We start from the raw sequence: 23,592 nt of genomic DNA, 5'->3' as shown, positions 1-23,592 counted from the left end.
TAGAAGTCCCAGAGTGAGATGAAGAGGGTAGAAGTTGTATATTTCATTTATGCCTGAGAGACTGTGGAGAAAAAGGGTCTTCTCCATAAGCTTCCAGAGCTGCTTGCTACCCAGCCTCCTGCAGTCTCTGCTGGGTAGTTTGATTTATTCCTTCCAGGTCATTTAGAATTTACACTCAGCCACCGTCACCACCATCAACTCCCCCCGCCCCCCGCCCCCCCCCCCCCCCCCCCCCGTCATTGCTTCCTCTCCAGCCTTCCCTAGAAACTATTCCTGAATATTGGTCTCAAGAGATACATAGTCTGAATATTTTGATAAGTAGTTTGTGTGGATTTAGCCTGTACTTGCTGATAAATGTCTTATATCTGTGGAGACTTCCTGACGACCCTGAATATACTTCATTATATCTGACCTTAAAGTCTTCAACTTGGCGTTTAGTCAAAGACAGAGTATTTTTGAAGAAGATAACTTAAGGACAAGGACTTGAGACTTACTTCCTTGGTGTCTCTCCTACCTTTTCCCCCTCCACCAAGGCCACAGAATAATTCCAGTGATTATCTTTTGGTGAAAACCATTTTGTGTCTCATGTTACTTCATTGTTTCTTATTTTATTTCATTCTAGGTCCAGGGGCAGCCATTAATGGTACAGGTCAGTGGAGGCCAGTTAATCACATCAACTGGCCAACCCATCATGGTCCAAGCTGTCCCTGGTGGACAAGGTCAAACCATCATGCAAGTACCTGTGTCTGGGACACAGGGTTTGCAGCAGGTGAGTGATGCAAAAAATGTTTGAACAGAGTATCAGAATAGAGGTCTTAAAGAAGAGGTTGTTAGAAACTGTTAGACAATTGATGTTACGTTTAAGTGTTTGCCAGCCTACATTCACAGTCACTTTTCTACTTTTGTGGTATCCGTGATATAAAGCAGAGCTGTATAGAAATTGGGCATTTCTGGGAAGGACTAACATATGAGACATGATCTTGAGCCCATTAAGAATACAAAAGGATGAGAGTCTAGTTTAATAGAAGTAATTCATTGGTTTGATCTTTGTCAGAGCTTCTGGGAACTGAGGGAGGGAATTCACAGTGTGCTTTGGAAATTGTAGTTTTTGGTCAGGGATGTCATCCTTTCATTTCGTTCCAAGTAATTTATAGTTTGAATTACCTAGTAGGTGATGAAAAAGAATTTCAGTCCAATCCCATTGCACACCCGTAAAGCTATAGTTAGAGCAAAATTTATAACCCTTAAATACTTTTATTTTAAAAGAACTGAAAGCTGGGATTTCTTTCATAAAGTTAGGAAAAGAATAAAATGAGCAAGACAGTAGATTAAAATTAAAGAAGAAAAATACCAAAAATGTCGGAAGGGTAAATAGAAGCGGATTCTTTAAACAGATCAGTAAAGTAGTTAGGTAAAGCCACAGGAGAGACTGATTCCAAAACCGAAAACAGGTAAAAAACAAGACATGCACCTCTGTGGCATCAAGTTTTTAAAAACTAGAGTAATTTTTATCAAGTAGGTAAAAATTAAAAACAGTTTATATCCATGTTAGAATGTATGCAGGGAAAAGGAAACACTCATCATTATAGATAATTTAAAATTCTGAAGGCATCTCGCTGTTAAGTACATAAGCATAAACTGTTGCTCTTTCTGCCCCACTTCTGAGAATCTTTTGTGTAAGAAGAAGAGCATCTGTGTATGGGGAAATGTACAAAGACATTTATTGCAACACTGTACTAGCAAAAAAAAAAAAAAAAAAAATTTGTGACCTGAATGTTCATTTCATCAATAAGGATAAAGAAATGGCTGAATACATCATACTCCATATATGGAATATTTTGTCCTTATTGAAAAGGATGAATTGTTGGCTGGGGAGGTAGTCAATATTGAAGTATTTTTAGTAAAAAATAATTTGCAGAGAAATACATACTAAGTGATTTCTGTAATGAATAGCCAAACACCCGTGGGTGTATAGGTTTGTGTATATCTGTTTCATTTTAACAGTTAAAATGATCGCATTAATAATTTAGTTTTTCTTACCGCCTTTAATCCCTTTATGATGATTGGTCAATTTGATGAATCAGAATTTATAATTTGCAAAGTGTATTCAGAGAATTTTTTTTCTTTTGCTTTATTTTTGGTTTTTTGCTTTTATGAGTAAGGTTACTGTAAATGTGTTTGAATGCGATTGCTTCATTTTTCAGTTGAATTCTTAAGGTAATTTCTTTGGAGTGGGAGGATTGCTTGAGCAAAGGGTAAGATCATTTTTAAGGCTATTGGCATATTTTTGCCAAGATAGAGTTGTAGTTAGGATTAAAAATAGTTTCCACATTGCTACATGCATGAATGTATGAGGCTTTAAATGTGTTTTGTGAGTGTGCTTGCCGCAGCTTCATACTGCTGTTTCATTTCTGTCCTTCCTCTCATGGCCTCCTCTTAGCCCTCTTTGTCACACCTTCCTCTCCACTGTCAAATAGAAACAGTGTGATAGAACACCAGGAATAGTGTACTGTGAGTGCAGTGACCTGACTTTCATTCCCAAGTCTGCCATTAAACAGGATTTCTGATCTTGGCCAAGTCATTTGATTGTCCTTACTCTCATCCAAAAATGGAGTTTATATCAGGTGATTCTTAGGGTTCATTCCAGCTCTAAATTCTGTGATTTTATGAGGGGGTTTTTTGGCCTTTAAGTGACTTTGAGAGGTTATTTATTTCATTGCCTTCCCTCCCAAGTAGGACTATAGTCACACCATCCTGGAGAAATTCTTTTCTGTTAACCTGTATAAAGCTCTAGGTACAATTCTATAGAAGAGTATTTTTTAGCCTTTGTTTGTTTTGTTGTGTGTTTTTTTTTAACCTTTTTTTTTTAACCTTTTTTTTTTTTTGACTATATGCTGTATTTTAGAATTCCAGTGAAACCTATATCCCCTTAGAAAAGGTGCAGATGTCCAGATACATGCTAACTTTGAGTGTAATTTTGGGTTAAGATCCTTGGCTTGATAAAGACAGTAGAACCAAAGTAGAAAGAGGAAAAAAAAAAGGCAAGAATATTGGATGTTGATATCTAACAAAAATAGTATAAAATATCAGTGAAGAAGTAGTTTAAGAATGACATAGAAAAAGAGAATCGATGTCTACTTCATACTATATACTTGGTAGATTCACAGGTCTAAATGTAAAAAAGCATACTTGGAAACTATTAGACTTTATTTCCTGGAGAATTTTCTTTATATTGGGGGGGTAGAGAAGAATTTTTTTAAAGACATAAAAACCAAATTGATTTGCCTACTTTAAAAACGTATATACATCAAAATGTAAATAAAAGGGTGCAGGTGTGCAGAAGATATTAACACATAAAGCTGGGTTTGTACCCAAAATACATAAAGAATGTTTATGTATTGATACGAAAATAACAGTCCAGTAGGAAAATGGGCATAGAATATGAATAGATGGAAAAAGAAACCTAATGACTAAAATAAGTATTCCTTGCTATTTGAAACTCAGGAAATAGATTCAGATAACTAAATTGTTTACTTATTTATTTGCTACTACTTCCTAAGTACTAACTATGAGCTGAGTATTTGGGAAAAGTAGTTAAGAAGACCTAGGTAGCAGATTCTGGGAAGATGGCAGAGCAGGACATACCAGGAATCTGTGTCCCCACCTATACAACAATTGCATTGGCAGAATTTGATATAAACTATTTTGGAACTCTGGAGTTTATTGAAAACTTTTTTACTTCCAGGGGAAGGCATAGACTTCTATTGAAGTTAATTTCAGTAAGTTTCTGCTTTTAGCCCAGTACCAGCTACCCAGTACCCTAGCAGGCAGCTGCACATGTGTCTTAGAGGAGCTTATGAGCAGTTTATAGGAGCCAAGGTGAGCAAAGTGGACCTTGTCCTCTAAAATCAGAGATCACTGATTGCTGTTTCTGATCACAGAGGTGCAAAGACCAGCAAGATACATGGAGCAGAAACTGACAGATTTGAGGGGAGAAATAGACAATTCTACAATAATAGTTGGAGACATCAGTACCCTCCTCCTCTTAACAATAGGCAGAACAACCAGATAGAAGATAAGTAAAGGAATAAACTACATAAAACAATAGGCCGACTAGATAAGACAAGCATATACAGAATAATCAACAATAGCATAAACATTTTCCTCAAGTGCATCTGGGACACTTTCCAGGAAAGACCGTATGTCAGGTCACAAATTAAGTCTTAGATAGATTGCATATAAAGTATCTTCTCTGACCACAGTGGGATGAAGTTAGAAATTAACAACAGAAATAAAAGTGGAAAAGTCACAAATTGTGGAAATCAAACAGTATACTCTTAAATAAACAATGGATCAAAGGAGAAATTACATGAGAAATTAGAAAGTACAGGTGAATGAAAACAAAGGCACAACATACTAAAATTCACAGGACATGGCAAAAACAGTGTTCAGGGGGAAATTTATGGCTATAAATGCCTACATTAAAAAATAAGAAAGATTGGGGCGCCTGGGTGGCTCAGTCGGTTAAGCGTCCGACTTCGGCTCAGGTCACGATCTCGCGGTCCGTGAGTTCGAGCCCCGCGTCGGGCTCTGGGCGGATGGCTCAGAGTCTGGAGCCTGCTTCCGATTCTGTGTCTCCCTCTCTCTCTGCCCCTCCCCCATTCATGCTATGTCTCTGTCTCAAAAATAAAACATTAAAAAAAAGTTTTTTTTTTTTTTAATTAAAAAAAAATAAGAAAGATTGACAATCCACAACCTAACCTTATAACTTAAGGAATGAGAAAAAGAATGAATTAAACCTAAGGCTGGCCAAAAGAAAGAAAGAACAGAGATAAATGAAATAGAAAAACAATAGAGAAAACAAATGAGACCAAAAGTTGGTTCTTTGAAAATAATCAACAAACTTGGCAAAATCTTTAGCTAGATAGACTAAAGAAAAAGTCTCAGTAACTAAAATCAGAAATGAAAGTGGTGGAGGCAGGGGTGCCTGGGTGGCTCTGTCGGTTAAGTGTCTGGCTCTTGATCTCAGCTCAAGTCATGATCTCACAGGATGTGAGTTCGAGCCCCATGATGGGCTCTGTGCTGTCAGCACAGAGCCTGCTTGGGATTCTGTCTCTCCTTCTCTATGCCCTTCCCCAGCTTGTGTTTTCTCTTTCTTTCAAAATAAATAAACTTAAAAAAATTAATAAAAAAAAAGAAATGAAAGTGAGGATGTTACTACCAATTCTACAGAAATGAAAAGATCATAGGAATATTATGAGTGAGGGAGGAGTTAAGATGGCAGAGTAGTAGGGGCACCCTGTGCTTGCATCCTCCCTCAAAAACAGCCAGATAAATATCAAACCATTCTGAACACTTAAGAAATCTTGAGGCCTGAGAGAACTGCACATGCAAAGGGAGAAAAATGGCCACATAGTGGAAGGTAGAAACTGCAGAGAGTTGATTTGGGGGAAAAAAGAACTGTGGGTGCTGCAGAGGAGAGGGAGCACTGATCATGGAGAGAGAGAGCAAGAGAGCAGCGTGCAGGGGAATGCACAAGAAAAGCTCTTCCCCAAAACCATTGACTGGGAAAGGAAGAAGGGCTGGTTATTGCAAGTTTTTGCAAGCAGTGGAGCTAAGAGTCTAAAGTTTTGAAAGTCCACACCATTGTTAGAATCCTGCCTGGCTGGCTTAGTGGTTCTCCCGTGGGGGAAGAGGGCAGAGGCCTGTGAGCAGACAGCATGCTCTGAAGATCTCCTGGGTTGCACAGGGAGCAACAGTTCCGCTTTTTGGAGTGCATTTAGGAGAGGTGGCACTGCTTCTTGGGACAGAAGAGAAGGTGGGTGCCACTGAGCGGCCGCATTAATTAGCATAGCAGCAGAGGCTCCTGCTGAAAGCAGCTAACCTGGAAGCCAGCTTTTAGCTGCGCTTTACCATAAACTCCTAGCATCATGTAATCCTGTGTAGAACAAACCAGCACCAGCTACCACACGGTGAGACCCTCCCCCAGAGGATCAGCATGGGTCTGCACTGTGCCCCTAAAGTTTGGAGTTTTGAAATCCAGCTACACACCTGAGGTAAAAATTGAGAACACCCAAAAATATATATATGTGTGTGTGTGTGTGTGTGTGTGTGTGTGTGTGTGTGTGTGTATGTATATATATATATATATACATATATATATGTATACGTATATACATATATATATGTATATATATATATATATAATCAATTAACAAATGTAAACTCATTGATAATAACAGTAGAGGACTTTAACACCCCCCCCCTTTTACAGCAATGGACAGATCATTTTTTTTTTTTAATTTTTTTTAACGTTTATTTATTTTTAAGACAGAGAGAGACAGAGCATGAGCGGGGAAGGGGCAGAGAGAGAGGGAGACGCAGAATCCGAAACAGGCTCCAGGCTCTGAGCCATCAGCACAGAGCCCGACGCGGGGCTCGAACTCATGAACCGCGAGATCATGACCTGAGCCGAAGTCGGACGCTTAACCGACTGAGCCACCCAGGCGCCCCATACAGCAATGGACCATTTAAGCAGAAAATCAACAAGGAAACAATGGCTTTGAATGACATCTGGACCAGATGGACTTAACAGATACCTACAGAACATTTCATCCTAAAGCAGCAGAATACACGTTTTTCCCAGTGCACTCAGAACGTTCTCCAGAATAGATCACATACTGGGTCACAAGTCAGACCTCAAGAAGTACAAAAAGATTAAGATCATACCATGCATATTTTCAGACCACAATGCTACGGAGCTTGAAAGTCAACCACAAAAAATTTTGGAAAGACCATAAATATTTACAGGTTAAAGAACATCTTACTAAAGAATAAATGAGTTAACCAGGAAGTTAAAGAAGAAATTAAAAAAAAAAAAAAAAAAAAGACATGGAAGCAAATGGAAATGAAAACACGACAGTCCAAAACCTTTGGGATGCAGCAAAGGCAGTTATAACAGGGAAGTATGTAGCAATACAGGCCTACCTCAAGAAGCAAGAAAAGTCTCATGTATATATCAGCCTAACCTTACACCTAAGGAACAGCAAATAAAGCCTAAAGCCAGCAGAAGAAGGGAAATAAAAATTAGAGCAGAAGTGAATGCTATAGAAACAAACAAGCCCAGTAGAACAGATCAGTGAAACTAAGAGCTGGTTCTTTGAGAACAATTAATGAAATTGATAAACCCCTGCCAGACTTCTCAAAAAAGAAAAGACAAAGTACCCAAATAAATTAAATCATGAAGGAAAGAGGAGAGATCATAGCCAACACAACAGAAATATAAACAGTTATAAGAATATTATGAAAAATTATGCCAACAAACTGGGTGAACTGGAAGAAATGGATAAAGTCCTGGAAACATAAAACTAGCAAAACTGAAACAAGAAGAAATAGAAAACTTGGACACACCCATAACCAGCGAAGAAATTGAATCAATAATCAAAAATCTCCTAACAAACCAAAGTCCAGGGCCAGGTAGCTTCCTAGAGGAATTCTACCAGACATTTAAAGAAGAGTCAATAGGGGCGCCTGGGTGGCTCGGTCGGTTAAGCATCCGACTTCGGCTCAGGTCATGATCTCACAGTCCGTGGGTTCGAGCCCCGCGTCGGGCTCTGTGCTGACAGCTCAGAGCCTGGAGCCTGTTTCAGATTCTGTGTCTCCCTCTCTCTCTGTCTCAAAAATAAATAAACGTTAAAAAAAAAAAAATAAATAAAATTAATAAATAAAATAAAGAAGAGTCAATACCTATTCTTCTGAAATTGTTCCAGAAAATAGAAATGGAAGGAAAACTTCCAAACCCTTACAAGGCCAGTATTACCTTGATTCCAAAACCAGACAAAGACCCCATTAAAAAGGAGAATTGCAGGTCAATATCATTGATGAACATGGACACTAAAATTCTCAACCAAGATACTAGCAAATTGAATCCAACAGTACATTAAAATAATTATTGACCACGATCAAGTGAGATTTATTCACAGGCTGCAGGGTGGTTCAATATTCGCAAATCAATCAACGTGATACACCATATTAATAAAAGAAGGGATAAGAACCATATGATTCTTTCAATAGATGCAAAAAAAGCATTTAACAGTATACAGCATCCTTTCTCGATTAGAAACCGTCAACAAAGTAGGAATAGAGGGAAGGTAGCTCAACATCATAAAGGCCACATACAAAAGACCCACAGCTAATATCCTCTATATGGAAAAACTAGGAACTTTTCTTCTATGGTCAAGAGCAAGACAGGGATGTCCACTCTCACCATTGTTATTTAATAGTAGTGGAAGTCCTAGCCTCAGCCATCAGACAACAAAAAGAAATAAAAGGCATCCAGATCATCAAGGAAGAAGTCCATCTTCCACTATTCACAGATGACATGGTACTCTATGTAGAAAATTCAAAAGACTCCATCAAAAAAATGCTAGAACTCAGCAATTACAAACTCAGCAAGATACAAAATCAATGTAGAGAAATCAAGAAATTGACTCCATTTACAATTGCACCGAAAACCATAAGACACCGAGGAATAAACCTAACCAAAGTGGTAAAAGACCTGTACTCTGAAAACTATAGAACACTTATGAAAGAAATTGAAGAGGACACAAAGAAATGGAAAAACATTTCATGCTCATGGATTGGAAGAACAGATCTTGTAGAAATTTGTATACTACCCAAAGCAATCTACACATGTAATACAACCCCTATCAAAATACCACCACCATTTTTCACAGAGCTAGAACAAACAATCCTAAAATTTGTGTGGAACCACACACACAAACAAGAAAACCAGGTAGCCAAAGCAATTTTGAAAAATAAAAGCAAAGCTGAAAGCATCACAATTTCGGACTTTTAAGCTATATCACAAGGCTGTAGCCATCAAGACAGTGCGGAACTGGCACAAAAACAGAGATCAATGGAACAGAAAAGAAAACCCAGAAATGGACCCACAACAATATGGTCACCTGCCATCTTTGACAAAGCAGGGAAGACTATCCAGTGGAAAAGGGACAGTCTTTTCAACAAATGGTATTGGAAAAACTGGACAGCAACATGCAGAAGAATGAAACTGGACCACTTTCTCACATGATACACAAAAACAAATTAAAAATGGATGAAAGATCTAATTGTAAGAAAACCATCAAAATCCTACAGGAGAACACAGGCAGCAATCTCTGACCTCAGCCATAAGAACTTTTTTTTTTTTTTTTAACGTTTATTTATTATTGAGAGACAGACACACAGTGTGAGGAGGGGGAGACACAGAATCTGAAGTAGGCTCCAGGCTCTGAGCTGTCAGCATAGAGCACTACGCGGGGCTCAAACTCACAAACTGTAAGATCATGACCTAAGCGGAAGTCAGTCGTTTAACCAACTGAGCCACACAGTTGCCCCAGCCATAGAGCTTTTTAAGACATCTCTGAAGGAAAGGGAAACAAAAGCAAAAATGATCAGAACTTCATGAAGATAAAAAGCTTCTGCACAGCTAAGGAAACCAACAAAACTGAACGGCAGCTGACAGAATGGGAGAAGATATTTGCAAATGATGTATGAGATAAAGGGTTAGTATCCAAAATCTATAAAGAACTTGACACCCCAAAAATAGATAATCAAGTTAAGAAATGGGCAGAAGACATGAATAGATATTTTTCCAAAGAATACATCCAGATGGCAAAGACACATAAAAAGATGCTCAACATCACTCATCATCAGGGAAATGCAAAACTACAATGAGATAACCTGTCAGAGTGGCTAAAATCAAAAACAACAGGTGTTGGCAAGGATGTGGAGAAAAAAGAACCCTCTTGCACTGTTGATGGGAATGAATGCAAACTGGTGCCGCCACTCTGGAAAACAGTATCGAGGTTCCTCAGAACGTTAAAAATAGAACTACCCTGCATCCCAGCAATTACACTATTAGGTATACACCCAAAGGATACAAAAATACAGATTTGAAGGGGCACATGCACCCCAATGTTTATAGCAGCAGCATTATCAACTATAGCCAAACTTTGGAAAGAGCCCAAATGTCCATCAACTGATGAATGGATAAAGATGTGGTATGTATACACAATGGAATGCTGTTACTCAGCCATCAAAAAGAATGAAATCTTGGGGTCCCTGGGTGGCTCAGTTGGTTGAGCCTGACTCTTGGTTTTGGCTCATGTCATGATCCCAAAATTAATGGGATTGAGCCCTGCTGTTAGCTCAGAGTCTGCTTGGGATTCATTCATTCTTTCTCTTTCTCTTTCTCTTTCTCTTTCTCTTTCTCTTTCTCTTTCTCTTTCTCTTTCTCTTTCTCTCTCTGCCCCTCCCTCACTTGTGCTCTCTCAAAATAAATAAACTTTAAAAAAAGAACGAAATCTTGCATTTGCAAAAATGTGGATGGAGCTAGAGTGCAAATCCTATGTGATTTCATTCATGTGGAATTTAAGGAAACATGAACGTAGGGAAAAGAAAAAAAGGAAGCAAACCGTAAGAGACTCTTAATTACAGAGAACTGAGAGTCGATAGAAGGAGATGGGTAGGGGGATGGGCTAAATGGGTGATGGGGATTAAGGAGGGCACTTGGGATGAGCACTGAGTGAGTGTTACATGTAAATGACAAATCACTAAATTCTACACCTGAAACTAATTTTACCATTATGTTAACTAACTAGAATTGAAATAAAATCTTGAAAAAAAGTATTATGAGCAACCAAATGCAACAAATTGAATAACTGAAAGAATAGACAAATTCCTAGAATCAAAACCTACTCTACCAAGACTCAATTACAAAGAAATAGGAAACCTGAAAAGATCTAAATGGACCCACAGTTAGTAAAAGGTGAAAGATTTTTGCGATCTGAAGAGAAACCAGAATATAGAGCTATAATTACTAAGGAGCTTGAATCAGTACTCAAAAATCTCTCAATAAATAAAAGCACTAATGGCTTCCCTGGTGTATTTTACCAAAAATTTGAAAAACAAATACAGTTTCTCAGACTTTTTCCTGAAGTTAGAAAAGAGCACTTGTAATTCATTCTATGAGGCCAGCATTTATTCTGATTCTAAAACCAAACAAAGACATTACCAAAAAATATTCATTGTGAACATTGATCAAACATCTTCTCAAAATACTAACAGACCAAATCCAGAGCATATTAAAAGTTACACACCATGACCAAGTGGGATTTATTCCTAGAGATAAGAGTGCTTCAACATAGAAAATTGATCAGTGTGATATATACTAGTAACAGAATGAAGGGGAAAAATCCCTATTCTGTTGAAATAACACCCAGATCAAAAATGTCTGGTGATGGAATGAATGAATTAATGAGAAGGGAGATGAAGGAGTTGTTAGGAGAAACTTTTGCTCTATACCCTTGGCTGTTGCTTAGGTGTGAATTTGTATATAAAATGCTGGAAATTTTGAGTTGTGGGGCCTTCCTAAATGCATTCTCTTGTTCTTAAAGAAATGTGTACATTTGCTGTTACATGAAAACAGGATTCTGTGCACCCAACAGTCAAAATGTTACTAGTTTTTTTAATTATAAAAAACTTAAATATTTTTCAGATTTCTTGTCACATTTATGATGACACTTCTAATAAATTAACCATAGCCATTAAAAAGAGAAATGAAAGAAAACAGATTTGAAAAGCACAGGTTCCCTCTCTGTCCAAAATCATTAGCTGAGGTTTAGCTGTCCAAACCCAGGAATCAAATTAGAAATGCAAATTAAATCAAAACTAGCGAACACTAGACAGTACTGGGTGTTAGGGTGTTGGAAAATAGATGTAGGAGGAATATAATCGGACACGTGTATTAATTATCTTTGGCTGCAGATAAATTATCCTAAATGTTAGTGATTTAAAACAAATTATCATCTCACAGTTTCTGTGGGTCACAAATTCTGGCACAGCTTGTCTGGGTCCTCTGACTCAGTGTCTCTCTTGATGCACTGTGGGCTGCAGTCCGAGGGAGATTCAACCGGGGATGAATCCACTTTAAAACTCCACTTCCGTGGCTCTTTGTGGGTATCAGGTCCTTCCCAGCTTTGGCCACTGACACCGGTTCCTGCCATGTGAGCCTCTCCGTAGGGTAGCATGTGACACAACAGCTATCATCCCTCTGAGTGAGGGAGAGCAAGAAACAGCAAGATGGAAGTCACCGTCTTTGTAACCTAATCTCGAAAGTGATGTCCCACTACTTTTGCCATGTTCTGTTTGTTAGAAGTGAGTCAGTAGGTGCAGCACACTCATGGGGAAGATCACATAAAGAAGTGATTACCAGAAGGCAGCTGGAAACCCATTTTAGAGGCTGCCTACCACACACCTGTCTCCTTCAACACAGGAATCCTACTTTTAATACTTCAGAAACTCAATATTTGCACAAGGATATGCATTTATTGATTTTTTTTCGTAAGATACAATTTATAAATTAAGATTGTTGGAGAAAATCCCAAATTAAGGGGAACGTATGAATAGATTACAGCATAATCATTTATTGTGATATTTGACAATTAAAATGAGTGAACTAGTTCTGGGGCGCCTGACTGGCGCAGTCAGAAGAGCATGTGACCCTTGATCTCAGTCGTGAGTTCGAGCCCCATGGTGGGTGTAGAGATTACTTAAAAATACATACATACTTTAAACAATGAGTGAACTAGTTGTTAACTGGCTAAATTTTGAAAATGATGACTGATCAAAGCAAATTGTAGAGAGATACAGTATGTTACTATTTATGTGAAACTTAACAAGCGCAGAAGAGTACCATGTGTTTTTATGGATATACGTGTGTGAAATGTTCTATAAGGATGACCACATTTTAATGCGGTGAATAACTTTTAGATGGGAAGGGAATGTTAAATGAAGCAACTTGTTAAATCTGAGTGATGTCTGCATGGGTTTCTAAGATGATAGTCTTGATTCCTCTGTGTGTTTAAAGCTTTTGTATATACATATTCATAGACCCCCACTTGAAAAATTGGGAATAACTTGATTGTTTTTTAACATTCTATTATAGAAGGCATTAAACAGACAAAACCAAAGAGAACCATGTGCTAAATCCCTATTTTGCAGCTTCAACAGTCATCAACACATAATCAGTCTTCTGGTTGCATCTGTATCCCTTACTCTCTCAAGGATTCTTTTGAACATATATATATTATTTCATCTTTAAAAAATACTTCAGAATGTATTTTTAAATGAACATGCTTTAACAGTACATATAACCATGCCGGCATGGTTCTATATCCTCTTTTTTACAACTGGCTCTGATTCCTTAAAAATAATCCTGTATCTAGACAGCAGCCAAAATTCCTCCATTGTTTCATCAATGGCAAACAACTTATGTCTAATTTATAACAGAGAGCAGAACAAGATTCTTTTACCTTCTTCCAAGCCTTTCTTGCTTTCTGGAGGAATTTGGATAACTAATACTCCAGGACAAAAAGAGACCAACGCCAGCAGGGTACTAACCTTTCTTTGTGTTCTCTTGCACAGATACAGTTGGTGCCACCTGGACAGATCCAGATCCAGGGTGGGCAGGCTGTGCAGGTGCAGGGCCAGCAGGGCCAGACCCAGCAGATCATCATCCAGCAGCCCCAGACGGCAGTCACTGCTGGCCAGACCCAGGTAATTCCATTCTCTCTGTCAACAGAAGAGCACAGCTGATTTGAAAGGGTCAGACAGCTGAGGCAAATATTTCATAAGTAGTAAGTAAAAATGGGGAAGAAAACCATCACAAATGTTGTATTTTCTCTTTTTTTTTTTTTTTTTTTTAAAGAAGGGGTCCTTTGTTAAATTGTCCTGATTTATTTCCTTCAGACCCAGCAGCAGATTGCAGTCCAGGGCCAGCAAGTGGCTCAGACTGCTGAAGGGCAGACCATTGTCTATCAGCCAGTTAATGCAGATGGCACCATTCTGCAGCAAGGTAAGTGTGCATCTGCATTTCCAGAGGACTTGGGAGAGCGTGTCTTTTTCATCCTTGGGGCAAATGACTACCTCAGAAATTTTGTGGTGACCTCTGCCCAACATATTTGTGAACAACAACAAAAATTTTTTCTAAGTCTCCATTGGTTGTTGTTTTCTTGTCATTAATATGTGACCGGTGATAGTAACATTTGTAGGAGTTCCTACTGTGGTTGTTTAAAGACTGGTCCTGGGGATGATATAAGCTTTTGAGCCTTTCTGGGAAAAAATGTTTCTAAATGGAAGATTGGAAATAGGGAGTTTCATAGTTGGTAGTGGAAGAAGTAGATCAGAAGTCAAGTTGGCATTTAGTGTTTTTGCTGCTTATGGTCTTTTTCTTTTCTCTCCGGTCAACTTGATTATTAGTTTCTGTCCAAAAGACTTACATGCCCACTATGCTTACTTTACTAAGAAACAAATTTTCTTCCCGAAGAGCTTCTAAATCTATCATGGGAGACATACATGTGACCAAATAAACGCAGCGCGGAGCTTTTATAGAGGTAGGTTCTAGGACTAGATAATGCATAAATACAGAGCCATGAAATCTGTGTGGCTTGGGAGGAGAATGGACTTCAGACAAGAGGAGATGGCTCAAACTGAACTTGAGAGCTTTGGGAAGCATCTGTCAGATCATTAAATCTGGAAGGGACATCCCAGAGTCTAGGACTAAACGTTTGACTTGTAATTAAAATGTAGCAGTATACAAGATCCAGTGAGGGCAGGAAGTGTGCTCTCCTGTGACTCAGGAGAAGACCTGAGATTGAAGAAATGGACTGAGCCCAGGCAGGAGCTCGAATAGAAAATGCTGAGCCAAATCCTTAAGTGGTGCTGGTGATAGTTGGGGAGCCTGGAGTGCTTGGTTTAATTTTAAGTTTTAGTTCTGCGACAGGTTGAGCTATTGTCAGTTGAGGATAAACAAATTACAACTTTAAAGAATCTCTGTCCTGAGGCAGATCATTCATATATACAAAAATAGTGTAGCACAAGGCAGACCGACTCGCAGAAGGGGAGGCCTCCAGACTTTCTCACCAGCTGTTGAAAACTATTACTGGAATACCCAGGGAGGTATCCATTTCAAGGATAAGTTTTATCAGAACTGGAATCCAGACACTTAATAGAATATGAAGGATCATGATTACTTGGGTTACATGCAGCAAACCAGGCAGAGTAGGAGAGTGCTGCTTCTCCCCTTGTGCTGTGTAGTATATTTTTCCAGGGTAAGGAAGTGTGTGCCAGGTAGAAGAGGGACTAACTGTGTTCCCTTCTTTCTGTGTACCTGTTTTTTGTTTGTTTTGTGTTTTATTTTCTTAAAGTCACAGTCCCTGTTTCAGGCATGATCACCATCCCAGCAGCCAGTTTGGCAGGAGCACAGATTGTTCAGACAGGAGCCAACACCAACACCACCAGCAGTGGACAGGGGACTGTCACTGTGACACTACCGGTGGCAGGCAATGTGGTCAATTCAGGAGGGATGGTCATGGTAAGGAAACTGATTCTTCACCTCACTGTTCTTTTGTCATTTATCTTTCCATATGTCTCTTTTGTCATTGAAGATTTTTTTGACCTTGCACTTTGATGTCTCTCATAAAGCTTGTTGATGCTGCTGACCGCTTAGGATTGAATTGATCCTTAAGGCACTTAAAGAGATCTACTTTTACAAGAAACATTACAATGAACTATAATTCATCCTGAGCACCTTCTAGGTGCTGGAGATACAGCAGAGGATAAACAGAAATACCTGCTTTTGTGTAATCTTCAGAATTCAAATAATGAAGGCATAGACTACTGACCTTTGGAAAGTGGAAAATACATTGCCCCCAGTGAGGGAAACAAGAAGTAAACTCAAAATTAGATTGTAACTCTTAAAGAAACCAAGAAATGTGTGCTACAAATACATGAGGAAGATAGGGAAGGGGAAAGATGAGTAGTACACGGTCCCTAAAATGGGTAAATTAAGAACAAGTAGTAGAATCCTGCAGAGAGGTGGAGGAAGCTACCAGAAGAATCAACACACCCATCCAAAGTTGTTAAAGGTTGAGAAGGGATTGGGGCATGGGAACCTGTTCCTGGTTTCCTCAGACGTTTATACAGTGTTTTTAGTTTTAATTTGCTTAGAAAAATTAGAATTTAATTATATACTAAGCTAAGTTGTTAATTAAATTGTTTCTGTAACTGTAGGCATTTGGTAGCACTTGGTCAACCTCTGCCTGCCAACCTACCTACCTTTGTACTGTTTCATTCTCTGTGATTACTGTTCCTGACCATTAGATGGCAGCAGACATTTCTAGAAAATGGAGTCATAGGTGGACAAGAATTTGGACGTGCTGGTGTCCTTGTCAGTGTGGCTTCTGGGCTCCCTATGATGGAATCATCTGGAATGTTTGTTTAAAATGAAGACCTTTTAGTGTAAATGTTTTCCAGGAATCTGCATTTAAGTGCTGTATGAAAGCTACTTTTTATAGCATTTAGAAAAAAAAGTTTAACAGAGACCAAGAAAATGTTTCCTGTGTCACTATTTAATAAGCTGTGGTTTTCTCTTCACACAGATGGTGCCTGGTGCTGGCTCTGTGCCTGCTATCCAAAGAATCCCTCTCCCTGGGGCAGAGATGCTGGAAGAAGAGCCTCTCTATGTGAATGCCAAACAGTACCACCGTATACTGAAGAGGAGGCAAGCCCGGGCTAAACTAGAGGCCGAAGGGAAAATTCCAAAGGAAAGAAGGGTGTGTATACCATTGGGAAGGAGAAGGAAGAGAAAGGGCAGGGTTCTACTTTTGAAATTCCCTTTCATATGGTTTGTTTCCTTGAGTACTTTCCAAATAATTGAAAGTAAAGAGCTGTGATCTTTTGTAAAAAGTTAGCATTTGATATTGCTCTCTGTGGCTGCAACTAGAATAACAAAACAGTAACAGTGGGTTAAATAAGAGTTAATTATTTTCTTACATAAATTCAGTCCAGAGAGAAATTATCCTGAGCCTATAGCAAATTTCCAGAGTCCGTCCTCATGATGCTCTCTCTTCCTGTCCCACTGTTCTGATAAACTTAGTGTGCTAGTCCTAGTCTAAGATGACTGCTTGGGCTCCCGCCTAGGAACAAGGGGAACAAGAAAGGTACTCTCTTTTTTTTTTTTTTAAGTTTATTTATGTTGAGAAAAAGAAGGAGAGGGGGGATCTTAAGCAGGTTCCACACCTAGCATGGAACCTGATGCAGGGCTCGATCCCATGACCATGAGATCATGACTTGGGCTGAAACCAAGAGTCAGACGCTCAACTGACTGAGCCACCCCGAAGTCCTGTGGAAAGGCACTCTTTTTAAAGGAAATTTTGAAGAAGTTCCTTACGTCTCATTAACCAAAACTTAATTACGTGGCCACACTTAACTGCGAATAAGGTCAGGAAATGCAGTCTTTCTACTGAACAGCCATTTGGTCTATTACTGAAGTGTATATGGGGAGGTGTAGGTAGTGATCGTTGCTTTACCTTTGGGGAATCGTTTTTATTTGTCATTCATTAGCATTCACATTTTTATGATAGTTAATATATAGTTAGCTGCTGCCTAGTGTTTCCTCCAAAGCTTCCTCCATAATTCAAGGTCATGATTACCCCTGGTGGCTCTGATGGCAGCCCTCCTGAACTTCAGAGCATAGAATTTGGGCATTAGGTAACCATGCTCTTTCCAACTAGTACCTTTATTTCTTTCGTTTTAGAAATACCTGCATGAGTCTCGGCACCGTCACGCCATGGCTCGGAAGCGGGGTGAAGGTGGACGGTTTTTCTCTCCAAAGGAAAAGGATAGTCCCCATATGCAGGTAAGTAGAGTATACATTTCATTCTTCTCTTTTTACCTTGTATTTTCTCAGGAGGACCATTCAGTGTCCTCTTGTAACTTTCACACCAGGGACTAATTACCTGTTCTATGTTGAATGCAACATTGTATCTCTTAGATTCTCTTTTGCCCTAAAGCACTGAAGGTATTTAATCCAGTGGCCTTTTTCCTCACGATCTTTGCAGATTATTACTATTAATTCCTTCTTGAAATTCTCATCTTTGTTGATTTTAAAAGAATAAGTTTTATTGTCTCTTAGTGTAGTAGCACAGCCACCAGTAGCCAACACTTAACTGCTATGTGCCTGCCATTACATTAAGCACTTTTATAAGCATTTTTTATTTCATTGAATCTTTGGAGCAACCTCAAGCCCCATGAGGTGAGAATTCTTATTTCCATTTTACAGTTAAATCTGAGGCTTAGAGAGGTTAAGTCGTTTGCCCAAGGTAAAATGCTTAATAAAATGATGCACCTGAAATTCAAAGGCAGTATAACTCCAGAATTTAATTTGCAACTGTTGTATTGCATCTGATTCCACTGATTGTATCTTACCGGCATTTCTGAATCAGTATATGTGAAATAGAACTCTTGATTTTTATTTTTTTATCCCTAAAGCAGTTACTCAATCCCTGTGACATGTCCATGCACCCAGTTGCTAAAGCTTGAATTGTCCAATTCTTCAAAAAGTCTTCTTGGTTTTACCTCTAAAATATTACCTGAATCAGTTACCTTTTTTTTTCCCCTTCCAACTGCTGTCAGTTTTGAGAAATCCTTTCTTCTTTTGCTTCAGTTAATGTAACAGTAGCCTGCTGGTCTCCTCCCTTCTTCCATCCTTGTGCCCCTCTGGTCCATTCTTTACATCTTTGTGTGGTCTTCTTAAAATGGGTGTCATCTCCCATCACTGCCCTGCTTAAACCCGTTCCACCCTCTGCCATTTCCCGTTTGCACTTAGACTAAAATCCAAAGTGCTTATTACCACGGCCAAAAAGGCGCTTGTGTGATCCAGCTCCTCCCTACCTCCAGCTTCATTCTTTCTACTCTTCATCTTTATGCTCTCGCTATACTGTTCATTGGTCTGTCTTCTGCTGTTGGACCTTTGTCTTGGAAATAGCTAATCTGTAAAGCTTTTCATTCCCATCTTTTTTGTTGTTGTTTTTTAATGTTTATTTATTTTTCAGAGAGGGAAGTAGAGAGCAAGCAGGGGTGGGGCAGAGAGAAAATGAGACAGAATCCCAAGCAGGGTCCATGCCATCAACACAGAGCCCAATGCAGGGCTCAGCCTCACAAACTGTGAGATCGTGACCTGGGCCAAAACCCAAGAGTCAGCCACCTAACCAAGTGAGCCACCCAGGCACCCCTTCACTGCCGTCTTCTTGTGTGACCATCTCTTTCTTACCTTTTAGGTCTTGATTTAAATCTGAGACTGGAGCCAGAGTAGGTTTCTTCTACCCCATTATTTTTTCACATCTTCCTTTTCTTTTGAGCATCATAATAACCGACTTGTTTTATTTTTGTAATTGTCTCCTTCACTAGACTGTAAGCCACGTAGAGACTCAAGGTGAGGCTTGTCCTCCATTGTATTGATTGGACTTAGTATAATGCCCAGTCCAGAACAAACACTTGGTAAATGTTTGTTGAATAAATGGATTTCCTCCCCCCACCCCCCACCCCGCCCCGCCCCATTTCCAGATACTTTATTCTGTGTGACCATTACAGCCTACCTGCAGTATTGCCAAATCAGTCTTCCTAAATTAGTGCTTTGTTAATTAATCATGTTCGTCCCCTGCTCAAGGATGCATGCTGGCTTTCATTTTTTACTGCATCAGATCCCAAACTGTTTCTGTATATCTTCCAAGCAACCCCTTTCAGTGTCAGACTAGGAGTCCTCAGTATATCCACACATGAGCACAGACTCTTCCTTCAGTGCTGTTAATTCCTACCTGTAGTCTGAGAGCTCTTCCTTCTTCCTCTTTGGTTCATGCGGTGTACAGATGTAGAGTGCCATCTATGGGCATTATGCCAGGGACTCTCCCAATTCTGTGTACTAGCGATGGGACCTTGGTCAAGTTCCTTACTTAGCCACTTTTGGCCTGAGTTCCTTCACCTGTAAAGTAGGATGCTGTTGATACTTAACAGGGCTGTGGTGGAGAGTCCAGGCAGTAAGCTATATTGGGTGCCTACTTAGCACGTTATGTAGTGCATGGTGAGGGCTCCGTAAATGCTGGTTATTGTTCTTACTCATTGTTCAAGACCCCGCTTGCAGTCCTACTACCTCCAGAAATCTTTCAGGTTTTTCTTTGATTGTGGCAGTTGAAGCTTCAGAGCCTTGGTGTGCAAGAACTGAAAGTGGTTATTGTGGAGTGTTGCAGAAAGCTTCCAAGGACTGACCCTTGTCTTAACACTGGAGGTTTTAAGTGGGAGACGGCAGGCAGAATTTAGTGGAAAAAGGGTTAAATGGGAGCCAATAGATTGGGGTATCAGTTGTAGCTGGGCAGCTGACTTTCTCACTCTAGTCCAGGCAAATCACTATCCATCCAGCTTCAGGTTTAGCTACAAAATGAGTGTGCTAAAATAAATAAATTCCAGTGTCCTTTCCAGCCCTGCTAAGTGCTCAGTCTCTAAATACAGTGATCAGAAAATCAAGGCATAAAAATACAGCATGACATGGTTTCCTCTTGACCACATAAGGACCCTTAAACCTGAAGGGTAAGTACAACATACATTCTCTTAAGAAAGAGATACACTGTCAACTCTGGAGTGCTTGGAAATAGATTGCCAGGCCACACTTAACAGTCCTTTCACACAAATGTTTATTGTCTCTTCTTTCCTAACGGTGCTGCATTTTAATCCATATATGTAGACTTAGATGCATTAGAGGCCTTTGGTTTACTTAGCAAAGTTGTATGTATTCCCATGATGGTCGGGAGTGAGAGCCATGAGTTCCCTGCTGCTTTCACAAAGGACTTTAATCACTATTATGTTTTGTCTCTAGGATCCAAACCAAGCAGATGAAGAAGCAATGACACAGATCATCCGAGTGTCCTAACCCCAGGCCACGTGAGGGAGCAGATCAAGGTTATGTTCCTCGCCACTGTTTCCCACTGTTCCAGGAAATTGATCACCTCTTCCGATGGGACACTGACGATTACGTTCTGCCCTTTTCTACAGGACAGAAACCACTTAATTTTTAATAAGTGGCTCAGTATTATAATTGCAGCGATGTCTGGCAAATTGAAGTTGCAGGCCTTTGTCTCGCCCTTTCAGTCAGGGCCTATTTCAGACTGTTGATGACATTGACATTTCATGGATTAGGATGATGCAAGGGACCCATGCACATAAGTGCACACACACAGCACTTATGTTGGCTAGTGAAGCCAGCCAGCCATCTTAGCAGAGAACAACCTTCTCCACCAGGACTGCAATCAGGGAAGCCAAAGCCTGCTCCTTCCATGGAATCTAAGCAGCATCCATCCCTCTGACGGGGGATCGCAGGCTGACTAACTGAACGGACACTCTGTATTCAGAGGTGGCCTCCAGGCAAGGAAGTTCCATCTCGTGATATGGAAACAATAAATTCTCTGAGATACATTCATCTAATCTGTGGTAATAATAGGAATCTCTTTCTACCCAGATGGTAGGTTGGTATTTTTGGACTCCAGCCAAGAAAAAGCTAACTCTTGGGATAGAATGACAAGACTCAAGCACTAAATCTATAAATTGCTGAATCTCTCTTTTTTTTAAAGCCTTGACTTTAAAGTTGTGGTCTGTTGACAGATCATCTGGACTGTATTTCTTGCTTCCGCTGCTTTTAAGACAACGTAGAGGGCATTGGACCTTGAAACTGCCTTTCCTAAGTAGAGAACAAAACCATAAAACAACTTCTGTGCTGAGTGCTGAGGACATTTGTAGTAACTCCTAAACAGAGAGCCAAACTAGAGATTTTCAATCATAGGCTTTGTGACGGCATTTGGGGAATAGAAGGGTTCATATGTGTTTCAGTCTAGCGAAGAAGAGAGGGTAGTATATATACCCATGTGTTGTCACATAGCATGATTCTCCAGTGGATGGATGCATGGGATGGATTATGAAAAGAATAACTTACAGTTCAACTATAACGCATGGAAAGGGAGAAGTCCAAGAACTGGTCTTTGACAATTTCTGTCTGGAAAGCACTGTTCAGTCACATTCTCCTGGACATACTCCAGGTTACCTGCTCGAGTTTAAGGTGAATGTTGGCTTCACTCCTGCAGCACTTTGTTTTGTGCTGGCCCCAGAGAGCAAACATTCTCTTTATTCCCCTGGCAGCTGATTCTTTGGTGCCAGTTTCCATGTTTCCCTTTTTCTACATAGGCTTGTCCAGCAGAAAGGTTTTTACATTGCATCCACCTTCTGGGGATAAGCTACAGACTGGTGGTAGTGATGGCCCGCAGGGTCAGGAATAGGGCCACAGTTCCCAGAATGGACTGTGCCTCAGAAATCGATTTTCTTTACTAGATGCTGAACCTTGGGGAACTCTGATAGGATTTCAGAAAAAAAGTCGCTGCTTTCTCTATAACAAGGAAGACCGAATTCTTTTGAAGAACATTTGGGCTTGGTTTAAATAACCAAGAACAAAGATTGGCACTTTCTTTGATTTCACCCTAATTGTATTAAGAAGGAAAAGAAGTTAAACCTCTGAAGAAAATATCACAAAGGGAAATAATTGTAATGGTAGAAATAGAGGTACAGAGCTATGCAAAGAAAGAAAGAATCTCTCTAGTCCCTGGAATCTAAGTCATCTGCCCTGGCTTCCAGAGATAAGGAGAGGCCCACCCTTTGGTAGGCTCACTAGAAACTTCTGGCTCTTGACTTAGGTTTCAGACATTGACTTCATTCAGTAAGCCCCAAGTTTTTCAGATGCTAGTTTACTAAAAGCAATGAGGAATTTCAATCCCTTGTTTTGTTCAGGAGTCTTTAAGATGCAGAGTTCAGAAAGAAAGTCATCAGACCTAAGCCAACAGCAGTTCTAAAATGCTATTTATTTGTGTCTGTAAGTTTGTACATAGTAATATCAACCTCATATTGTTGCAGTTTTTTTTTTTTTTCCATGAGTTTGAGTTTTGCTTTCTTTGAAACAAAATGCTTCAGTTGTCATTTTGTCACTGCTCAGATAGCTCATGGCCCTTTTATTGTGGCCATTTTAGCACACCATAATAACCCGCAAAGTGGTGGGTTGAGGTTTGGATTTTTTTCTTTGTTACTAAAAGTTCATTTACTTGTCCTTGTAACTGTAGTGATGACTTCATAGATGCAGAAAGAGTGAATGGATGAGTGAATAATTGGTTTAATGCATAGTTATTTCACTTCTTGAGTGCTTTTTTTTTTTGGCAAGATAATTGTAAATGTATATATTTTAATTGCACTGGTACATTGAACATGTCAGTGTCTATACCACTGGACCAACAGAACTTTTTCTGGCTGTTGGGTGCCTGATAATAATGTCTTGATTTTCCTTTGGGACTCAACTATAAAGGTTTTTCTCCCAGCAGTAGGGGGGAGTACAGATGATCAATCATTGATGTCATTGCAATTGTTATTTTTTAAAATAAATTTGTAAAAATACTAAAAACTGATTTGAATTTTGACATTCCTTGGGTTCTGGTCTGTGTTTGTAATGTTGAAATTGTGCTTTTTGTAGACAGACACAGGAGCTCTGTGAACAGTGTTAAACTTCTGGTGTGCAGGCCTCTTAGTTGTGTGTCTCCCCTTAATCCCTTTTTCTTCCCTTTTGGCCCTCCACCCTGCTAAGGAGGTATTTTCCTGTCACCTGTGTGCAGA

The 23,592-nt window shown here is 39.6% G+C and overlaps 1 protein-coding gene across 9 annotated transcripts in view; it reads left to right on the top strand.

Moving 5' to 3' along the window:
• NFYA (nuclear transcription factor Y subunit alpha) overlaps positions 1-23,387 on the top strand; it is a 33,711-nt gene extending 10,324 nt beyond the window's left edge. For 7 of the 9 annotated variants that reach the window (XM_053905053.1, XM_053905051.1, XM_053905049.1 and 4 more), the window contains 7 exons: positions 623-769; positions 13,486-13,617; positions 13,810-13,915; positions 15,267-15,433; positions 16,500-16,673; positions 17,657-17,758; positions 20,768-23,387. In XM_053905053.1, coding sequence (XP_053761028.1) covers positions 623-769; positions 13,486-13,617; positions 13,810-13,915; positions 15,267-15,433; positions 16,500-16,673; positions 17,657-17,758; positions 20,768-20,821 — 882 coding nt within the window. In that variant the 3' untranslated portion in view covers positions 20,822-23,387. The remainder of the gene's footprint in view (positions 1-622; positions 770-13,485; positions 13,618-13,809; positions 13,916-15,266; positions 15,434-16,499; positions 16,674-17,656; positions 17,759-20,767) is intronic. The other 2 variants (XM_053905052.1, XM_053905054.1) reach the window with 1 other exon arrangement.
• The last annotated feature ends 205 nt before the right edge of the window (positions 23,388-23,592 follow it).

This window comes from Panthera pardus, unplaced genomic scaffold (assembly GCF_024362965.1).
Source record: "Panthera pardus isolate Hobbes unplaced genomic scaffold, ASM2436296v1 HiC_scaffold_17, whole genome shotgun sequence".
NCBI lineage: Eukaryota > Metazoa > Chordata > Mammalia > Carnivora > Felidae > Panthera > Panthera pardus.
The sequence above is the reverse complement of the archived record's forward strand: the minus strand, read 5'-3'. Positions and strand labels throughout refer to the sequence as shown.